This window comes from Littorina saxatilis, linkage group LG14 (genome assembly GCF_037325665.1).
Source record: "Littorina saxatilis isolate snail1 linkage group LG14, US_GU_Lsax_2.0, whole genome shotgun sequence".
Classification (NCBI taxonomy): domain Eukaryota; kingdom Metazoa; phylum Mollusca; class Gastropoda; order Littorinimorpha; family Littorinidae; genus Littorina; species Littorina saxatilis.
This window is the reverse complement of record NC_090258.1, coordinates 12972625-12994641: the sequence shown is the minus strand read 5'-3', so window position 1 is coordinate 12994641 and position 22017 is coordinate 12972625. Positions and strand designations below refer to the sequence as shown.

General features: G+C 40.0%; 1 protein-coding gene and 2 long non-coding RNA genes across 4 annotated transcripts in view; 2 read left to right on the top strand and 1 right to left on the bottom strand.

The window, feature by feature from the left end:
• The window catches only part of LOC138947142 (carnosine synthase 1-like), a 46998-nt gene that overhangs the window by 19441 nt on the left and 5540 nt on the right, over positions 1-22017 (top strand). Inside the window, exons 6-7 of the mRNA XM_070318592.1 lie at positions 20414-20645; positions 21167-21326. Of these exons, the coding sequence (XP_070174693.1) occupies positions 20414-20645; positions 21167-21326 (392 nt within the window). The remainder of the gene's footprint in view (positions 1-20413; positions 20646-21166; positions 21327-22017) is intronic.
• On the top strand, positions 8979-14751 carry LOC138947145 (uncharacterized). Its single transcript, XR_011449563.1, has 3 exons — positions 8979-9588; positions 10252-10397; positions 13230-14751. It is a non-coding gene; the product is annotated as an uncharacterized lncRNA (long non-coding RNA).
• Positions 12892-16171, bottom strand: LOC138947147 (uncharacterized). 2 transcript variants are annotated; one of them, XR_011449566.1, is made up of 3 exons: positions 15893-16171; positions 15155-15209; positions 12892-12968 (listed from the first exon to the last, which is right to left on the bottom strand). It is a non-coding gene; the product is annotated as an uncharacterized lncRNA (long non-coding RNA). The 2 variants fall into 2 exon arrangements; XR_011449565.1 differs by lacking the exon at positions 15893-16171 and having other exon boundaries at positions 15155-15599.

Here is a 22017-nt window from a genome sequence, read left to right as displayed (position 1 = left end):
GTGGGTTCAAATCCAGGCAGCGCCTGGTGATTTCAGGTGGATATTTTCCCGATCTCCCGATCAACTTATGTGCAGCCCTGCTAGTGCCTTATCCCCCTTCGTGTGTACACGCAAGCACAAGACCAAGTGCGCACCAAAAAGATCCTGTAATCTATACAGAGTTCGGTGGGTAATAATAGAAACACGAAACTGCCCAGCATGCTTCCTCCGAAAGTGGCGTATGGCTGTCTAAATGGCGGGGTAAAAACGGTCATACACGTAAAATGTTTAGCCCACAAACGCAGAAGAAGTAATTGTAGACTGTGTACACAGAAAACAAAGTCAAACACATGACAGTGGAACCCCTTTTTTAGACCTGATTTCTCTATTTAGATTTTTTTCAGACAGGAGAGGATGTCTAATACTTAATAGGAAATCTGACATACTGGGGGTTCTTTAAAAGAGGGGTCCACTGTTTGTACAATTAAACCATACACTTACGGGTAGTTTCCGAAGCTGTGGTTGAGGCTGTGGTTGTGGCGTTTCAACAGATTTGACTGGCATACACAGTGTTGGCAAACAAACTTCCAGGTGTGAGTCTCATGTGGCCCTTGGGAGCTGTAAAGAGGCAAACAAGAAAAAATTAATTTTGATTTTATTCACTTATTGATCGATTTGAAAGCTATTGTAGTTGGTACACATCATAAGAATTAAGATGAAATCATGACACACACAAATCTTAAATTATCATAATTATTACTATCACTGTATCAATATGAAAATTATGATGTAGTATACTGCAATTCATTATCACGTGTAAAGCTATGATATCTTTTTTTCTGTGTAATGTTGCACAATCAGTATGCCTCGCGTTGTGTTCAAATCCATGTGCTAACTAGTATTACTAGTAACACTACTGGCTGACCTTGGTATTTATAGGAAACCCAGTGTTTTTTAGTGTGCTAGATCGTTACCCTACTAACGTGGTGTGTGATTTAGATTAAGGTGAGCAGACGCAGAAGTCAGAACATGTAATCTTGAACTTTGCTAAAGCCTCAGTTTAGCATTGTAAATTCATCACATTCACAGTCAAGTAGCATATTTTACTTATTTTTGATGCAAGTCCCTGTACTTAAAGAATATTTGTCGTGAATATAATTGATAGATTGAGCTCCAAACTTAAGCAAAATAAAGTCATTTAGACATTTAATCGACAAAAATGATGAGAGAATGCCTACGTGCAAAATTGGAGGCTTAAATGCCACTAAATAAAAATAGTGAGCAATGAATTTACAATGCTAAAGTTCAAGATTATAAAGCAATTCGCTCATGCTCTTACAATGATATCAACATAGTTACATTAACTCGTTGGAAACAGTTACATGGTAATGGTTTTATTTGAGCAAGAACTTGTTCAGCACTGCTCTTAATCCTGCACAGCTGACCTCTTTCATATGTACTCTCCAAAGTCTGCACTCAGTGACCGCTGCTGGCTGGCTGGCTGGCAGCGAAGTATGGGGGTGGGGGTAACAAGGGGCAGGTGGGGTTGACCTAGTGCCTGCAACTCTGGGCTAGTATTAGTACTGCTTTCCAGCTACTGCATCACATTGACATTGCCAGTGTTAGGTTACTCACATAGAAATTCGGGCTGATTTCTCAGTCTTCCTTCGGAAAGCAGTACGACGCTAAGCGCTAAACATACTCTGCAAACCATTGCGCATTCAAAAACATCTGATATCTGATATGTATTCCCCCCTCTGCTTCTTTACCTCTGCAAACTTGTAGGGGTAGTTATTTTTCGATAATGACCCAGCAACCAAACAAATAACGACCCAGCAACAGCCTGAATCCTCGATAGTGCAATGGGTTGAGAAGCTGTTCTGTTTCGGTACTACTTTTGCGACTGAAAAGTTCCGAACGCTTTAATGTACGAAGTATACATTTCTGGAGCAAACGATACAAACATACCGCATTTAAATTAACAACTACAGGCCTGAACACATGAATCTCCATATAAAATCCATGAGTTCTGTTGTTTTCTGAATCTAGATCTGCCGTGCACAAACCGTTCATCACAAGCAAATTCCCAAGGCAAGTAACTCATACTCTAGCGACAAGAGTAGTTCCCCTTCTTTTAATGCAGTTTCTTCGACAACACTGACTGCAATCCGACGGTCAGTTTTTAACAATATTTCATTTTATAAACAGATCACACGCAACCAAATGCACACATCTCATCAATTTAAACAAAATAAAGCGGTTTCATACACTATTTTCCCCAGAAAACTGAACTTCATACAGTAATTAACGTTGGAACACGGGTGCAAATGTTCGTCTGCTAGTCCCATTTGACGAAAGAACATTATCTTAAGCGATACTAAAACCTAAAAAGAACACACAATATCTGCCTTTACCGCCACAGCAGAATAACAGCATATCTGTGTACTTGATTTTAGTCCAAAACAGGGAAACTGACAAGAAGTGTAAACAGAATGGAATGATTTGCACGGAACTATACAACCGCGCATTAGTCGATCGCCTGCGCAGGTTGACTGGTTGAGTGATTCGGATTCGATCAAACTTTCGCACAAAAACTCCTGTTTTCTTTGAATAACTGAAGAAAGGAGGAATAAAGAGGTTACACACCTCGTCTCAGTGATTATTAAAAATAATGGTCTCAGTTCGCGGTCATGAAAAAGCTCGCTGAAGCTCGCATTTTTCATGATCCGCTAACTTCGACCATTATTTTTAATAATCACTGAGACTCGGCATGTAACCTCTACATAAGCTGTGTGCCAGTGTGGGGAAAGTGTTTGAAAAGTGTGTCCACAACCATATTTTTAATTTTGTGAAGCTGAATAACATAATAACATAATAACGCCTGTGCAATCTGGATTCATACCAGGTGACTCGACTGTAAACCAGTTACTCTACACCTACAATGATCTATATGTATAGCTGCTGATAAGGGACTCCCAACACAAGCCATTTTTTTAATATATATATAAGGCCTATTGTACAAATTAGTAGTTTTAGTCGTTCTTTAACCACTGTGATGCGTTGGAAGAGTTTATTTTTATGTGCTGTTTTAGAGGTACATCTTATCAGTATGGAACATGTTCAGTTCTTACAGTAGTTGATAGTGGGGGGGGGGGGGGGGATCCTATCTTATTCTGCGTACTTTTATTGTGGTTCCGATAGCTCTTAGAGTTTCATAGTTCTCACCATGTCTGTATAGTGTATGTATTAGTTACTGTGATACCAAATTGTCTTACCCATGTATGTATGATGCTATGCGCCAGAGATGTATGAATGCTATTTATTTTTGTTTTTATCACACAGCAAGCTGCTTTCCTCGTGTATTTTTTATGTTCATTCATGTATTGTACACTTGGCAATAAATTATCTATCTATCTATCTATCTAGAGGCCATTGGCATAAGAGGACGCTTATCATAATAAGCGTCCTCTTATGCCAATGGCCTCTAATTTGTACAATGAAGTTATTTAAATGATCGATTACAGAGTGTTGTTGTAAAAGGACACATGTCGGCCCCACAGACCGTATCAGCTGGAGTTCCCCAGGGATCTGTGCTGGGGCCACTATTGTTTTTGATATGTATATAAACGATATTGTCTTAAATGTTCAATCCACTGTAAAATTGTTCGCAGATGACACAAGCATGTACCTGTCAATGAACTATTCCCAATTGCGTAAAGACATTTTGAACTCGGATTTACAGGAATTAGGTATATGGGCCAATGACTGGAAGGTAAAATTTAATAATAAAAAAACTGAGCTGTTAAACTTTAAAGGTCCTCGTCTACATTTTCTCACAGAAATTGAGATTTGACCGCTATAATGTTTAATCCATTCACTAACACTTTCAAAAAAACACCCCCCTCCGATCAGAAAGGACGGAGCAAGTGTAGCCGTTTGAAAATTCATTGATGTATTCCATCGTAGTAGGATATCCTTATTTGGAACATAATCGTAGTAGGATATCCTTATTTCGAACATAATGTAAACCGGAAGTTTTCAAAGTGCTTAACCACCCAGAATTCCTAGCGGTGAGCAGCCGCTGCCTTGACGAAAGTTCTCTGGTAAGTTCTTTTTATCAATTATGCAATACATTCTTGTCGTAAAGACTTTTAAGTGGCTGCCAACAAGGCTTCATAATGCACCAAAACAGTTTCAAGCAATGTGTTTGCTCTGTTCACGTACTGTGTTCGTCATTCGTAGATATCAAATCTTAGCCGAGTTGACGCATTTCAGGGAACCTCCCAAAAGTCAGTTTTACGCTTACAGCATTGCACATTACGGTACTTTATGTTTGATGGCGGTTTACAAAGAGGCTCTGCTTAATGATTCGGTTCAGGAATTAAGGAGTCATCATAAAAATAAAGCAAAAGCATAGGTCTAACACTAACTCAATGTTTCGAGAGGCACAGTTCCGACACAGTGACACACGTACACTGACAATGAAATCTAAAACGCTTGCAATCGATCTAAATTTGTATTTCTGCACACACAAAATATTTCGACTACAAAATAAGGATCGGAATCAAAAACAATTGTATTTTCCAACAAGAGTCCTTGATTTGTGTGCTTTCATTTTTAATGAGTTTACGTAGACTAGTCTAGTACCCGCAACACCGATGTCAGAATCGCCATTGATTTTCCTGCAAGACTAACAACTACAGATCTAACTGAATCAGTTGAATCGGAGATCTAGCTTCTCCGGTCGAATCTTAGAATGCAGCTGGTTTTTGGCTCACGTAAGTGTAGCCTATGCGATGCTAACTTTTGTCTGTCTGTGCGTATGTATGTGAGTTGTTCTTTGCTACTGGTCACAAGTGGGGGTCAGCTCACACGGACGCATTGTTCAAAACAGTCTAGGGGAGAAACTGGTCACAAAGCACCCAGTACATGCCAGAGAGATAGAAGAATCGGCACAATCAAAGAAAATACCAAAATCATTCAATAGATCTGGAAATATTAAGATGTACTGTGAAAATGCTAGCAAAAATGGCGTCCAAAAACGGGAACGCACACTTGGTGCGTCTTTGAAGACTTACCTCCCGTTCTGTGTTGTTGATAATAGTCGTGTTTGTGCTGTTTTTGTTGAAATAGTATCTAATAAAACTGATGCTGTTCTTGAAATGTTGCAAATTATTGTTGTCTTTGTGAAATGCGAGAGTGTTCTGAGGCGTAATCTGTGTGACGAATGTAATTCGTGTATCGTCTCCCTCTCTCATATTAATCGAGACTCCAAGGTAGAAGGTAGTCGCGTACACAAAACGAAGTTAAGTGACCGAGACTACGTCATGACGACACTGTATACATATGACGTCAACGCTCGCGCCATTATTCCAAAACTATCGCAGCGTACAAGGCAAGAATTTGTTTGTCTTCATTGAAAGAAATATAAACGAGGAAAGCAAAAGGAAACAGCGTGCCATCGTATTGTGCAGCGAATGTGTACATGAATGATATTCAGTTGAGGTTGCTAGGATGCGATGCTCTGACCGTTTGCATTGACTCCAAGATGGCAGCAGTCAATGAAGCCACGTAGATAGCACTGGCGTAGTTTCACCTTCCATGGACGGGTTTTTACATTCTTGCAAACTCCAAAGGTCCACTAACCGCAGGTAAAACACGCTAGTACCTTTTAACATTATTGATTCACAGGAAAACACAGGTATTGTTCATTTTTCCATGTGTTTGTGTCAGTCTGTGAACTTTTGTTTCTGTGTTTGTTTTAGAGAAACAAATTGAATGATATCGATTGAAATCATACTTGATAATAACAGATATTGCACGTGTGTGTTGCAGAAGGTGTAAGTGTACATGGGTGCACGATGCTCGTGTAATTGATGTCGAGTGGACACTGTGGGGGAGGGCAACGTCAGCAGTAACTACGAAAGAAACCACCAACGTCCCCAAGTGTAAACATTAACCCACATTCATGACTTCATCTGTGTAAACCAAGATACATTTTCAACGAGAAAAAGAAATACGTTCCGCTCATCGATACCAAACGTCAACGAAATAAGAAGAAGAAAGACAATGTTTCCACGTGTGTTTGAAATCACACTAGCAAAATCATAATCTATAAGACTTACATTTGAAGATTCTAAGAGAAGAAGATTGATGTCTGCGAGAGTGATTATGTGCATGTTTTTGAAAGTACAGAGTTATTAAATTTCTTATTACTTCTTTGCACTTGTCTCTGTTGAACACTGATCAGCCCTAGAAACGAGAAGCAGACGTCACAATCTGCATACGGCTGATGTCACACATAGGGTACCCCACTTCGATCAGCGTATCACTCCAAATGAGCTTCATAGCAGAAAAGCAAATACACTACCAAAACACTGCATAACAGATCTACAAGTCTGAGACAGAATCATTGAAATTTACTTTCTGTATAAAATATTGCAATCAAATGTGTTCACGCCGTCACACAAATAACGCAGGTTACCCTCGCCTTCGATTCAAAGTAACTCCAATCTGACTGAATTACCATCGCAACGCAGATGACGAACTGATTCACCACACATTTGTGGTATTTTACACACAAATTTCAACTGTGTTGTTTCGCGATAAACAGCCATAAACAAACAAATGTGGCGCCGTCCCGTCGCCTCGGAAGGAATAACGCAGGTGACCAAGAGATTGTTTCCGATACCTGTCTGATTAAAATCATCGTTTTTTTCACGAATGACGGCTCTTTGGCAGATCTGGTGAGTTGGAAACTGTCTATGAATGTTTCATTTAATGTCAAATGCGTACATTCTTGTCGATATTGTTACCTTTGGGCTCATAAATGAAGTCAATGGTCGTGTTTTCCTAAAGTGACTTTTGTCAGCATAGAACTTACTGTGCTTTGATCATTGACTGAGAAGAATCTTCCGATGACACTAGTTCAGTTCACTACGCGACTGCAGATCTGCAAGGAAACTTATGGCAGGGGAAATAAGCTTAACTGAAGACGAATAAGCGGAGTAACTGTTCTTCAACGGATTGCTCTTACACTGATCTAGATATTTAGATCTTGTCGTCTGCTAGTCTGCTAGTAAGTAGTCTTCGGTCGTGTGAAAGTCACATCTATTTCGACTGTGTGCATCGATCCGTGTAGTGAAATGTTGATCTTTGATGATTTGGCAACATAACTTCGCCACAAGTGCTTCGAGTGTATCTTTTGAAAACGTCTTTTAACAAGACTGTGTTTCGACAGCCCAGACGGGGAGGATCCTCGATAGCTCACAGGGTATATAATGTTTTCCGCCGTTTTTGAGTCACTTGAGAAAATGTGACTCTATGTAATCGGTCAGTGTTAGTCTGTCCGGCCGGCCGTCCGGCCGGCCGTCCGTAGACACCACCTTAACGTTGGACTTTTCTCGGAAACTATCAAAGCGATCGGGCTCATATTTTGTTTAGTCGTGACCTCCAATGACCTCTACACTTTAACGATGGTTTCGTTGACCTTTGACCTTTTTCAAGGTCACAGGTCAGCGTCAAAGGAAAAATTAGACATTTTATATCTTTGACAAAGTTCATCGGATGTGATTGAAACTTTGTAGGATTATTCTTTACGTCAAAGTATTTACATCTGTAGCCTTTTACGAACGTTATCAGAAAAACAAGGGAGATAACTAGCCTTTTCTGTTCGGCAACACACAACTTAACGTTGGGCTTTTCTCGGAAACTATAAAAGTGACCGGGCTCAAATTTTATGTGAACGTGACTCATTGTGCTGTGAATAGCAATTTCTTCCTGTCCATCTGATGCCTCATATAATATTCAGAACTGCGAAAGTGACTCGATCGAGCGTTTGCTCTTCTTGTTAAAGAATCCTTTCAAATTTACTATTCCAAAAGTACCCTATGACACGACTCGAGTGGCAAAGAACATTCTCTGCAATTCCTTTCTCAGTCCGTGCAGCCGTTTCGGGTCCTATCGTCATCATACAAACATACACACAGACACACAAAAACCAGTTTTAAAAGTTAGATTATGTAAGAACCATGTGAACCAGTGATTTTTTTCTTATGTACATCAGATACTACAGTATTTCTGCTTGATGAAAAGCTATATTTCAAAAACAAAACTAGAGATTTGAATTTTGACCACTTTTCCCCCTTTCTGTCACCAGTACTGAAGAACAACTCATGTATGTGGTAGAAACTCTAACATTTGAAGACGTCACATTACATTGACGTCACATTATGACGTAAGAGGGTTTGACGTCACGCGAAGGAATTACTGAAAGTCTCGGTCATTGTTTTTTTGAGCGGGCCGAGACTAGTTGGCAGTCGTGTCCCTGTAAGTTAGTGTAAGTAGGCTACATGCAGACAGACAGATCTAGATCTAGTGTCTCGCTTTCTTGCACAGTTTCACCTATGCTCTTTCTCTCTGTGTGTGTGTGTGTGTGTGTGTGTGTGTGTGTGTGTGTGTGTGTGTGTGTGTGTGTGTGTACCCCCGTTTCCACAGGTTTGGTTGCCTAAATCACCATAAGGCAACCATCCACACGTGGATGGCAACCTAAACTCTGGATGGCAACCTAATTGTGTGGATGGTCGCTTCATTTAACACCGTTAAATTGACTTTTTTTTGACGGAAAGAATGTCATAACAATGTTCAAAATGACATTCTTTCCGTCCTCTATAGGCGACGAAATAGGTCAAATTTTGTGCATTTTTTAGTGCAAAATTCTTCGATGCCGGAGCGAGTACTGCACCCAGTGCTGTTGTAGTGCAAGTGCACTAGAAAGGCACTACACCCAGTGCCGCCTCTTAGGTAACCATCCACACTTTAGGTACGTGTGTGACGGAGTGATTGAGTTTGTGTTACTGTTTGTCGATTTCTTACGTGAGCCTTGAAGGCTTCGCCTCTTGTTAATTTTGTATTTCTTATGTCTATGTGTGTGCCGTATGTGTGTAAAATGTGCGTGTTTGTTTGTATGTGTAAAATGTGCGTGCGAATGGATGTGTGTGTGTGTGTGCGTCTGTGTGTGTGCATGTGTGTGTGTACGTACGTGCGTGCGCGCGTGCGTGCGTGTGTGTGACATTCACGTGGTAGTACGAGTGATTGTGTGAATCGGAGTATCTGTACGTGTTTGTTTTCTTATACCTGATCATGTTTTAGACGATTCATGTATGCATTTATAGTTCTTAAAAATGCCAAACGTGTAGCTCATTATACATTTGCCCCTTATGGCGTAAATAAACTAATACTGTACTGTATTGCATGGTAGGTATAAGCCACGTATTTTATTCACTTATGATTCATGTCCGTCAAGTATAACCGTTTGTCCATTTCTTAGACTGTGTCTTTTAACACTTTTGTTTTGTTGTTTCTTTTTTTTCTGTAAAAGCTGTCCATTTCGATACTCAGGTCGAACACAGTACGCTTATCTCATGTCTCAACTCTGAGCTAAGCATTGTCTCCACCGGTCAGAAGAGGCAGAGCAGGGCCAGCAGGTGCGGCAGTGTTACATTGTTTGTCAGCGCAATCGGGGACACAGAGAGTCCGCATGCGGACAGCTACTCAAGAAGCTGCCGCCAAGAGTTATCGGGAAGAAAGATCCAGTCTCTTAGTCTTACAGTGAGTTTGTGTAGTTACAAATGTAATGGTTTGAAGATTTCTTCTCTCTGTTATTGCTTGAGTGCTTATGTTAATCTCAGTTATTCAAGTATGGGCTGTATATTGTAAATGCGTGTGTGTGTGTGTGTGTGTGTGTGTGTGTGTGTGTGTGTGTGTGCATATGAGAGAGAGAAAGAGAGAGAGAGAGAGAGAGAGAGTGGTGACACACTATACTTCCGTTTGCTGTTTAAAAGGATACTTACAAAATCGACAATCCCATCAATCAGTCGAGACACAATTTATTAACAAAAGAATTTTAATTATATACCAACTTATTTAATGCATACACTCTTACATATGTATACATCTGAATGCATAAAGCACACACACAAACATGTACAAAGTAACCCTCCCCCCCCCCCCAAAAAAAAAAAAAAAAAAAAAATGCTGATAACTCATGAATTACTTCTACAACTTACTTCAAATTTGGTGTACATTGGCCTGAGATATGGGATGATAATTCCACAAAGTTTCATGAATGCCGGTCAAGTGCGCATGGCTTATAATTATATCTACATGCCACTTGTTTCATAATACTACATCTATTAAAACAGATAAAATGGATACAAATTTGAATGCATTACATTATTTCATGACAATAGGACTTCTAACTGTGTTGGTCAGAACATGATTAACGAGATGACCGCGGGGGAGCTGGTCCTGTCAATTGCTGAGCGGCTCCCATCCCCGGTTTTGGGCATGGCCTGCAACATTAACAGAGGATCCTTCCCAGAGGAGCCTACTTCAAGTGCAGCCACATGTCCTTCCAGGTGTGTTTGTCACCACTACCAAGATAGGGGAAGGGAGGTTGATAAGGCAAAAAAAAAAATAGGTGTGGTTACGGTAACATAGCCAATAAAAATAGGGTAGGAAGGTAGGCAATCACTTTTTTTTTAAACTTTTTTTTCCTAATGTGTACAAATTAAACCTGCTTGACAGGGAAATAAGTGTGCGACTCAGGCGCTTTCGCTTTCATTGCGTTTTCTGCGCTCGTTTTCTTGTTTTTTTGTGTTGTTTTTTGACAAATGTAATAAAAAGTTATAGGGTCGGCCCCTAAAAATAGGGTAGGTCGGGTTACCGTAACCACACCTTTTTTTTTTTTAGGCCTAACCACCCGTCAAAGACCTGTAATTACAAAAATAGTACTTAAAAATCTGAAACAGTTTCAAAAATGTTAGCACACTGCTGTTAATCGCCATACGTTATACATGACTCGACTATGATGTGCCGTAATTATGCATTTAAATTATGATGAAAAAACAACAACCTGAAAAGTGATGGGCGTGTCCGGATAGGGCGGATAATCGTTATATGAAATCTTTAGAAATGTGTCCTGTTTCAGTTATTAATCTTTAAATGTTATAACAACATCCTGGAAATTCAGTAGAAATGGCCCAGTCAGACTGATTTTTTGGCAACTACAGGGTGACCCCCCAAAAATGCAACCCTCAAAAATGCTAATAACTTCTACATCTGTTGACCGAATCACTTTATATTTGGGGGACATAAACTTCAGCCTATCCATGACCCTTCCACATCTTGGCAACTTTTTTTGAAATAGCACAAAAGTCTGACCATTTGATCTACAAAATTTCCCCTTTGTGAAAGTGTCACGGTAGCTGAAGTTTATGTCCCCCAAATATAATGTGATTCGGTCAACAGATGTAGAAGTTATTAGCATTTTTGAGGGTTGCATTTTTGGGGGGTCACCCTGTCACCCAGTCATCTTCAAAATGGAAAAAACAACACTGCTAGGCACAACAGCTGAACCAAATCAATTTGTGTGGGCAACAAATGAGTTGTTCTTCAATTTGAGATAATAAAACAACAAACAGGGTCACTCTTGCTCACACAATCAAATCTGCATCCAAATCAGTATGTGTTGTTCACATATCTTGTCTAACATGAACGCTATGGCAGGCTAAGCGGTGTAGGTGTCAATACTCTCAGCAGGCATAAAAGGCAGTTTTTGAAGCCATTTTAGCGGGTAATAAGACAAAGAATGGTACATTTGAGTAACTCGCAAACGCATTGCCTTCACACTTTCGGAGATTTGTGTTAACACATGTCGTAAAGTACACACGAAATCTCAAGTCATGTGAGGTATTAGTTCTACTGTTATGCGACATCCCAGAAAGAGTTTTAAATCTACCCTGTCCGATTGAACAGAAAAAAACCATTAGAATTAGCATGCATTTAGAAAAATGAAAGCTTCAATTTACCCTTAAATTTAATACAAATTTAATGCGACATCCCAGAAAGAGTTTTAAATCTACCCTGTCCGATTGAACAGAAAAAAACCATTAGAATTAGCATGCATTTAGAAAAATGAAAGCTTCAATTTACCCTTAAATTTAATACAGTTTCACCTATGGCTGTTCAAAGCGCACTTGTTAAAACGCACACACATTTTTGGAAAATGCTTTTTCAAGAGCCATTGATCAGTTAAGCGTGTCGGCAGTGAGCTTTGCTATGCGTAGGCCGACATTTGCGCTCAGCGCTCTGAATGAGTCAACTTTAAAAAACTACTTTCGCGTTGAAATCCTCATACCACCCATGTCTGATAAAATATGTACATGAAATTTGAGTATGTGGCGCATCTGTCATTGTTCTTGAAGATTTCAACAAATAAAATTTGTTCAATGATTCAGCAAAAACCTATCGTCAATTTAAGAACTGTTTCTGACATGACAAATAACAGCAGACCTAATGTCTCAAATTACTTGAAATTCCGAAAGTACTTTACAACATGTGTTAGCACAACTTTCCGAAAGTTTGAAGGCAATGCGTTAGCGAGTTACTCAAATGTACCATTTTTTGTCTCATTACCCGCTAAAACGTGAGAAAGAGAACGTCTTCAAAAACTGCCTTTTATGCCTGCTGAGAGGATTGACACCTACACCGCTCAGCATGCCATAGCGTCCATGTTAGACAAGATATGTGAACAAAACTTACTGATTTGAATGCAAATTTGATTGTTTTGTCTAAGAACATGCTAAACATGTTTTGTTTTAGCAGTTCTGATTTGTTGTCAATTTTAACGCGGGAACCTTCATTTTGCGAATTTGATTTGGGGGTGTGTGTGTGTTGTAGGTTTCACTGTATCGACAATACGTCATGTAAACTCAATCTGTTTTCTGAATAAGTTAGGGGCATAAAAGGCCTTTCCAGTCATATAATTGGTTTTACGATAAACGGCCTCATCATAAAGATCTGCCCTCAAACGCATCTGTAAAGGTTTTTTTTATGACGAGTAGTGTAGAACAATCACCATCTTACACATCTGATCGCAAGATTATGCATTCCCGAAAAATTCTGCTATGTCTCCGGCGCATCAGTATCTGTCCGAAGGGTTTGAAAACAAATAATTACAACACACACACACCCCTCCCAACCTCCACCACCACCCAAGAAAAAAAAAGAAGAAAAGAATAAATACATTGATAAATACAAGAATGAAAGAATTAATTTACTTTTTTTTTAATTGTTTTTTATAACAAATCTATTGCTTCTAGGTCATCAATATCAGGCCGATGATTAAACCAAAGCTTAGTCACGGAAATGCATATATGGACTAAAAATGACGTGTTTTTTTCTTGCAGGACAATGGCTTGGACATGACTTCATCCTGAATCGGCAGAGCAGCGATGTATTCTTATATGGATGCCATGGACGTCTTCCACCTAGCGGGCACACAGATGGTTCACAAATCTACCCACTTGTATATTGCATACCTACCCCCTCACTCTTAACCATTGCTCCTTCAGTTCTGTAGTAAAACATAACATAAAGCGATCATTTCTGAAAATATTGCAAGACATTAGCTTCTTTACTTCTGCAGCTGCATCAAAACACACACACACACACACACACACACACACACACACACACACACACACACACACACTTAATACCGATGCCACATTTCAAGTAATCGGGCTGCAGGTATATTTGTCTTCTAAAGTCCACAATCAGAATGGCAGGAGCTATTGGAAAAACCGTTTTCTTTTTTACATTTTACGGTAATTACATTTTTGTCTTTGATCTTCAGGCTTCCATAACAGTTCTCTAAATGTATTGAGAATACGCCTGAAACGTTACATGAACCAAAACAACAACAACCGAAAAACAAACGCTGTGCATAGGGAACACAAATATCAATGATCTTTCTTTATTTGGTGTTTAACGTCGTTTTCAACCACGAAGGTTATATCGCAACGGGATATCAATGATAATTTAGCAGGGAGTATCAGCCGGGACATTATTTATTATTCTGAATAGATCAACATTCATATATGCATCAATTGATCCTGCTAAATAGTTGTATTTGTTTGTGACTGATGCACTTTTTATTCACTTTGCACATGTATCGCGTAAGAAAAATCAAGGGAGGTAATTTTGCTCGGATTAGATGGTTCCCTCCCCTGATAACAAAAGCACACAAATTAATTTTCCCCCCCTTCTCGTACGTGTTATTCAAACGTTTTGTTGGTTTTTGTTGAATATTGATGTGAAAGGTTCAGTCCTTCCCGAGTAAACTATTCGATTTACAGTCTCAGAACAGACCAGGCCTGAAAAGACCATCGCTAAACACATCAACTAATCAGCCTGGGTGCAGTTTGTGATTGGTTTTTATTGACTGATTTGTGAACGAACACAAGCAGGAATCTGTGATGATAACACATCAAAATAAATTATCACTTTGCGCATGAAGCAGCCAGGTTGTCGAATCTAAGTCTTTGTTCATGTACAATCTTGTCTAAATCTGAGATGGTGAGCCAAAAGTTTTCATGGGAACGACTGTGCCTTTCTGTGTCTCTCAATTTTTACACCACTTGCTACTCATGATTGCATGACACTAAGAACAGGCAAGATGTGGATATCGTGGTTTTAATGATACATTCGGACATACAAATGGTTACCGTTGTTTTCTTAGATACGTGTGATCTCTCTTTTTCCCCTGGTCCTTTCTTTTTGATGTTATTTAGCCTGAAGTTTGTTGCAACTATTGGTTCGCTTGCATTTGTTGTTATAGTAATTGTGGATATGCTATTTAATTTGTCTGTGTTGCCTAATTATGTTGTCACTGTCAGCTTGATGAATAAAGGCTATGAGAAAAAAAAATGTTACCCTTCACCATCAGCAAAATATGCAGCTAGCTGCATATACTAAATATTTCTGATACCTTGACCAAATACGATGTTTATTTTTGCGTGTTCTCGTTTTTTCAGAGCGAACACACACACACACACACACACACACACACACACACACACACACACACACACACAGTCTCTCTCTCTCTCTCTCTCTCTCTCTCTCTCTCTCTCTCTCTCTCTCTCTCTCTCTCTCTCTCTCCCACACACACACACGTACACGTATACACACACACAGTTTCAATGTTAAAAACTTGAAACACGTATCCCTGTAGCATCGATGAAGGTTGTATGCAGGAACATCATAAAAGCTTGCTTACAAACGGACTCGCTGTCTTCGAATAAAACAGCTTTCGAATAAAATAGCTTACCGTTGGATCTTTGCTCAAACTGCGGCTTTCTTGTCCACATTCCTGGCGCACAGATCTGCAATGTGCAACGTTACTGTTGAATACACACAATTTATGTTGAAGTCACAGGGCACAGACAGACATATCCCCCCCTTACACACACACGCGCGCGCGACTGCGTGAAGATGCACGTCACCTTATCATTTAATCACACAATGTAAAAACGTGGTGGTTAAAACTGAATAGTATCATGAATCTCTGAAGAGAATCTTTTTTTTCCAACAGTCGTTCGTGTAAGGCACACGCAGACGGAATGTAGCTGAAGCCATACCGTAAAAACTAAGAACAGATCTATAGATTCTAAAACAAATGTGACATTTTAGTTCTATTCATCTGGATGAGCTTGATCTGTCCGAAGTAGAATCGGCCACTGAAAATGCAACTCCCCTCCCCCCTCCCTTTCCCACGACACACACCACGACACGACACTAGCTGAGAAAAGGAAAACGTGTGGAGGAATACATAATGTAAAAACCAGATCTAAAAGTAAGCCCGGTTTACGATTTCAAACCGCCTTTGAGTATGAAATGTTCGGACGCGCCCTTTCAGCCTACAGTGAAATGGTAATGTACACGTAAAAGCTTTGTTTCAGAACTGTGAAACGTAATAACTAGGTTTGAAAATTGAATTCAAATATACAAGTAAAGTTAATGGAAGATCAAAGAAAAGGTTGGGTGTAATGTCAAAAAGTATACTTACATTCCGTTTCAGCATGCTCTTCCACAGCAAAAACTCCCAGGGCTTTGTCCTGCTTGCGATTTTGCCAAAAGTACTTTGAACACACCCCCGACGTAACTTTCAATGAGCATCATAGTGTTTTTGCCACTTGCCGGTTGAATTTGGCGCCTAATTCCAACTTCGCTGCATCTCAGGGTTGTTTCTGGTCCCCCAAATGTACACATTCAGACCTATGCCGCCCTGATCGATCACAATTTTGCTTTTTACGTAACTGGCGCAAGATGGCAGACATCTTTGGACCGTAAAATTAATGACTCTTTGCGCATGCGCCGCTAATAATTTGATTGGTCGATATTTTTAGTAAAGCACATGGTCTCAGAAAACAGAAAAGTAAACATTGGAAGCGTGAGTCACGCTCCCAAAAAATAAAAACTTTGTTTACATATAAAAAAAATTCTGTAACTTTTTGCCCCATAGTTCATTCATCATCTGAAATAACTTTTTAGCGAAATCTAACCATAAGATTATTGGAAAAAAGTGAAAATTTAGACGACCACCTTTAAACGACGTGATAGTAATTTTGATTGTTTGACATTTAATGACATTGATGTTCAGGACACTGCCCACCACAAACACTTGGGCGTTGTTTTACAAAATGATTGTAAGTGGAATGTTCATATTAACAGTATTGCAAGTAAAGTAATGTTATTGATTAACTATTTGAAATTTTATAAGCACAGGTTTAGTTGAAAATCTTTAGAAATTATGTATAAATCCTACGTATTACCACACTTTGATTACGCCGATGTCGTCTGGAACAGTTGTACAGAAGGTTTATCAAACATTTTGGAACAGCTCCACCTCGAGGCCACTAAAAATTATATGACGAATCAGGCTTCAGTAGTTTAAAACTAAGACGGGAAAGACATAAATTAATTTTGTATCACAAAATGATACATGGGAAATGTTCACAGAACGTGGCTGATTTATTGCCTCCTCTTGTCTCGACTGTGAACCCCTATCACAGACGAAACCCACTTGAACGGGTCGTACCACCACACAGAACTGAATTGTATAACAAGTCATTTGTTTTCAGCACTACCCGAACATGGAATTCTCTACCAGATAATATCAAATCAACAAAATCAATTAGCCAGTTTAAACATTTTCTAGGTCGTTCAGACAGTTCCTCCTCAATATTATTATGGCAAAAGAAAAGACGGAATTATACACTACAGATTAAAGGCACAGTAAGCCTCCCGTAAACCATCACAGAGCTCCCCGAGCGTCTACAAACAGTACAAGCATACTTCCATTTGAACGCTCACCGAACGGGAACATCCTGGCTGCTTTCTGTCGAGCGTGAGAAATTTTCAAAGAATTTATTTTCGTGGACTGGCTCCTCTACAACAATGGTGCCTCGTTTTGGTGCTGGACGGCTGTTATGAATATTCAATACCGGAAATCACGCCCGGGCAGTAAGCCTCCCGTAAACCATCACAGATACTGTCAGGCATTTACACACAGTACAAACACCCTTCCATTTGAACGCTCACCAAACGGGAACATCCTAGGTGCCCTACGTAAAGAGCGAGCAATTTTTAAAGAATTAATTTTGCAGATTGTCTCGAACACTTTTTGGACCCATCCTGAACTCAGGTCAAAAATGAGTTACTTCCCTTCGGGTCTCATTCTATCGATGTAAACTGGCCATAGCCGTGGATCGATGATTATCAGAATGTTTTTGGACCGTGGTGCGTTTTTGCGCTAGACCTAACTTTTAAAATCTAAATAATAAATTGACAGCTTGTTACACAAACATTCTTTAATCATAAAAGAATTCTTTTTTCATCAAGACAAGATCAGTACAATTCGAAGTTGTGAAAGTTTGAAAAAAGAAAAGCCCGGAAGCAGGGTCACGCAAGGGTCGTAGCAGACGACGGTTTATGCATATCGCCGTTCCTCTCAACAGTCAAAAGCCATCACTAGAGTTCTTGTGAACCACAGCCGTTTGTTTCGTGCATAAAAACGTGCTATTGTAGATAAGCTCACACGAGTCGCATTCAAATGACTAACTGACGACTACATTGTGAAAAAGGGAAACTGGATCACGATGGCTCAGGGGTAAGATAAACCACGCAAAAATAAATTCTTTAAAAATTGTTCGCTCTTTACGGAGGGCACCTAGGATGTTCTCAATCGGTGAGTGTTTAAATGAAAGGGTGTTTGTACTGTGTGTAAAAGCCTGACCGTATCTGTGATTGTTTACGGGAGGCTTACTGTGCCTTTAAGATTAGAAATGAGCGATTTAAATGATGATATGATGTTGAACATTATTTATTATTTTGTAGTAATTACGATGATGTCCGAAGACTAACAATACACACATTACCGAATGATCATCAAAATGTACAATGTTTATTGTTTGGTCTGCCAAACCTACGTTTTACCGAAAACATTGAAATATTCGAAAAGGTACATAGTTTTATAAGGCCAAAAAAAAATAGGTCTGTTTACGGTAACATAGGCCAAAAAAATAGGGTCGGTAGGTCGGGGTTTTTTTTTTTTTTTTTTTTTTGTAAAAAAACATTTTTACGTCATTTTGCCAAAAAACCAAAAGATGTTGTTTTTTTTTTGTTTTTTTACCAAATGCCCAAAAAAAGTCTAGGGTCGCGCGAAAAAAATAGGGTCGGTCGGGTTACCGTAAACAGACTATTTTTTTTTTTTTTGGCCTAAGGTTAAGGGATAGATTTTGATTGCCCTGTGGTCACCATGTTAATGATCCAGTATTTGATTATTGGCAGGTCATGTTGTTTTACGCTTTTACTGAAGGTCAAGTTTGAGTGAATCTTTCTTAAAGGTTGTTCTGTGCATTCACATGACTAATCTCAGCTTAATTAGTTTGGACAACATTTTGGATGAAATTATTGCAGCTGCAGGAACATTGAATAGGCAAGTCTGTGACAGTCATCGTCTCTCTGACCCCCCCATGTATACCCACCTTACCGACTTATATCTCCCCGATATTGCTGAAAAATAAAGTTAAATCCCTTCCCGTCCTCTGTCACATCCTCTGATTATTTTGCTGTATTTGTTCCTCTTTTTTGTAAACATTGTATCTTGTCTGTCTTACATTTCTAATAAGGGTATAAGCGATTCTCTGACCTTGACATAACGTGAAATAACATTTCCTATCTAGATGTACATATTTATAACCACACTTAATATAAGCTTAGCTTGTTATGTGGTCACAAATGTTTATATCGCATATACACGCCACCCTGTATTTCCTTAATAAAATCTTGTTTAAATCAATTGTAAAAGGCTTAACGGTCGCATATATGTGACCCTCCACCACGACATGAGTCGCATGTCACCTTTGCATGATTTTCATATTTTTGACTCACATGCGAAGCAAAAGTGAGTCTATGTACTCACCCGAGTCGTCCGTCCGTCCGTCCGTCCGTCCGGACGTCCGTCCGTCCGTCCGGACGTCCGTCCGGAAAACTTTAACGTTGGATATTTCTTGGACACTATTCAGTCTATCAGTACCAAATTTGACAAGATGGTGTATGATGACAAGGCCCCAAAAAACATACATAGCATCTTGACCTTGCTTCAAGGTCAAGGTCGCAGGGGCCATAAATGTTGCCTAAAAAACAGCTATTTTTCACATTTTCCCATTTTCTCTGAAGTTTTTGAGATTCAATACCTCACCTATATATGATATATAGGGCAAAGTAAGCCCCATCTTTTGATACCAGTTTGGTTTACCTTGCTTCAAGGTCAAGGTCACAGGAGCTCTTCAAAGTTGGATTGTATACATATTTTGAAGTGACCTTGACCCTGAACTATGGAAGATAACTGTTTCAAACTTAAAAATTATGTGGGGCACATGTTATGCTTTCATCATGAGACACATTTGGTCACATATGATCAAGGTCAAGGTCACTTTGACCCTTATGAAATGTGACAAAAATAAGGTAGTGAACCACTAAAAGTGACCATATCTCATGGTAGAAAGAGCCAATAAGCACCATTGTACTTCCTATGTCTTGAATTAACAGCTTTGTGTTGCATGACCTTGGATGACCTTGACCTTGGGTCAAGGTCACATGTATTTTGGTAGGAAAAATGTGTAAAGCAGTTCTTAGTGTATGATGTCATTGCTAGGTTTAGTTATTTGACCTTGACCCTGAAGGTCAAGGTCATGTCAAGGTCAAGCATGTGAGTCGTATGGGCTTTGCCCTTCTTGTTTACATTTTCATAAAGAGTGTTTTATGCTCAATCCAGTGGTGAAAACCGTTTTAGAAAAAAACGAAAACTGTTTGAGTTATAAGCCTGTGACTAAGGTGACCCTCACACTGTTACCAGACACTCCCCGGACTTATATTAAGCCTAGCGCATAACCGCGCGAGGTGACATGCGACTCATTTCGTGGTGGAGGGTCACATATGCCACTGTTTCGCACAATTAACCAGCTCCATCCAACTTAACTGTGTCGTGTACCTTGGGCCTGACTGTTCTTTATTCATCACACAGGTGGTATGTGCCGTCAACGAGGACAGCAAGCCCATCGGCAGAGTGAACACGGCCCCCGCCTCCCTGGAGCTGACGTTGCAGCAGTGGGGGGTGACGGACGTGCGTCAGCAGCGCAACATCCGCCGCTCCTTGCGTCACAGCAGCGAGAGACTGATGACGGAGCTAATGCAGCAGGAGAGGGGTCTGACGTCACAAGAGAGAGGAGGCCATGGAAGTCAGACTGAACTAGTGGGTATGTGCATCCTTGTTGATCTGGTCAGCTCAGTGCTGTCCAATCAAACCTAACGTTGTTATATACCCGCTCAATGAAATGTGGAGTTAAACATCAGCATGAATGAAGATAATTCCGTTTCTGTTATTTTGGATGTCTGCCTCTAAATCTGGACACTGCCTTGGAAATAAAAATCATCCACTCATAATTATGTGCACGGACACATGCAACCTAGATTACAGCCAACAACTGCGCACAGGTGCATTTTGAACTATCCTGAAGCTTTCTGTGAAACATCTTCTTGTCGTTCGCTGTTAAATCGTCAGTCCGGACTGCAGGGCGAAACGTGCTGTCCTCTCCAAGTCCTCTCTGGTGCCGTATAGCTTCTTTTGTAGCGCTGTCTCCTCTGGTCATATGGTGTCCCTCAGAGCACTGTGGTATGGACAAGCCTGCAGGATGTGCTCTGCTGTAAAGCATGATTTGTGTGTTGACCTGACGTGCCCTTTGATAGTTCCTACCATTGCCATATGAATTTTGTTTAGGAATTGACTTGATCCTGACGGAGATGAAGGGCGACATAGTGCCCGTGGTGATTGAGGTCAATGCGCACGACTGCCTGTATCACGCGACTGTGTTTGAGACCATGCAGCCCCACCGACAGGGACAGGCCACGCGCACGTTTCTTCACACAATGATTGACAGGTTGGTTATCTAGTCTAGAGGCTGATAGTCCTTTTGGCCGGGAAATAACCCCTTGAAAAATACCTCGGAAAATGTTTTAACGGTTTTGGGTAGTTTTGTTCCTAAAGTTTACAAATCCGCAAGATGACACCTTTTAAATCCTTGGGCAAATTGAGAAAAATTAATTATAGAAAAATTATGAAACCTTATACTCTGCAAAATAAGTGCCTTTGCTTACTCTGATTCCACATCCCCATGTCGCATTTTAACCCCCCCCCCCCCCCCCCCCCCCCGCCAGTGCGTAATGACTGAGGTGGTTTCTATGTTGACTGAGTGGCAGACACTGAAGGATACACCCTTAATCCTGTGCAGATTCTAGCTGAAAATAAAGACAGTGTTTAATTTTGCTTTTGTAGAGGCAGCTGCTGTCAGTGTTTTCAATGGTTATGATATAAAACATTGGCAGCTTTAAAAACGTCAGTAACTTCACATGGTGTTTTCATCATTGTGTTAATGACTGTTTTTGAGCAGCTTTAGCTATGCTGTTGCTGGCGTGAAGGGCGGGTTGTCTGCCTGACGTCTTTTCACAACATTCTTGTCAAAGTCAGTCTCTCATATCTGGCTGACATTGTGTTTTGATGGAAATCCAGATGTTTGTTTGTACTGATTTAAACTTGAAAAATAATTTTCTTTAAATGTTCCAAAACATGAA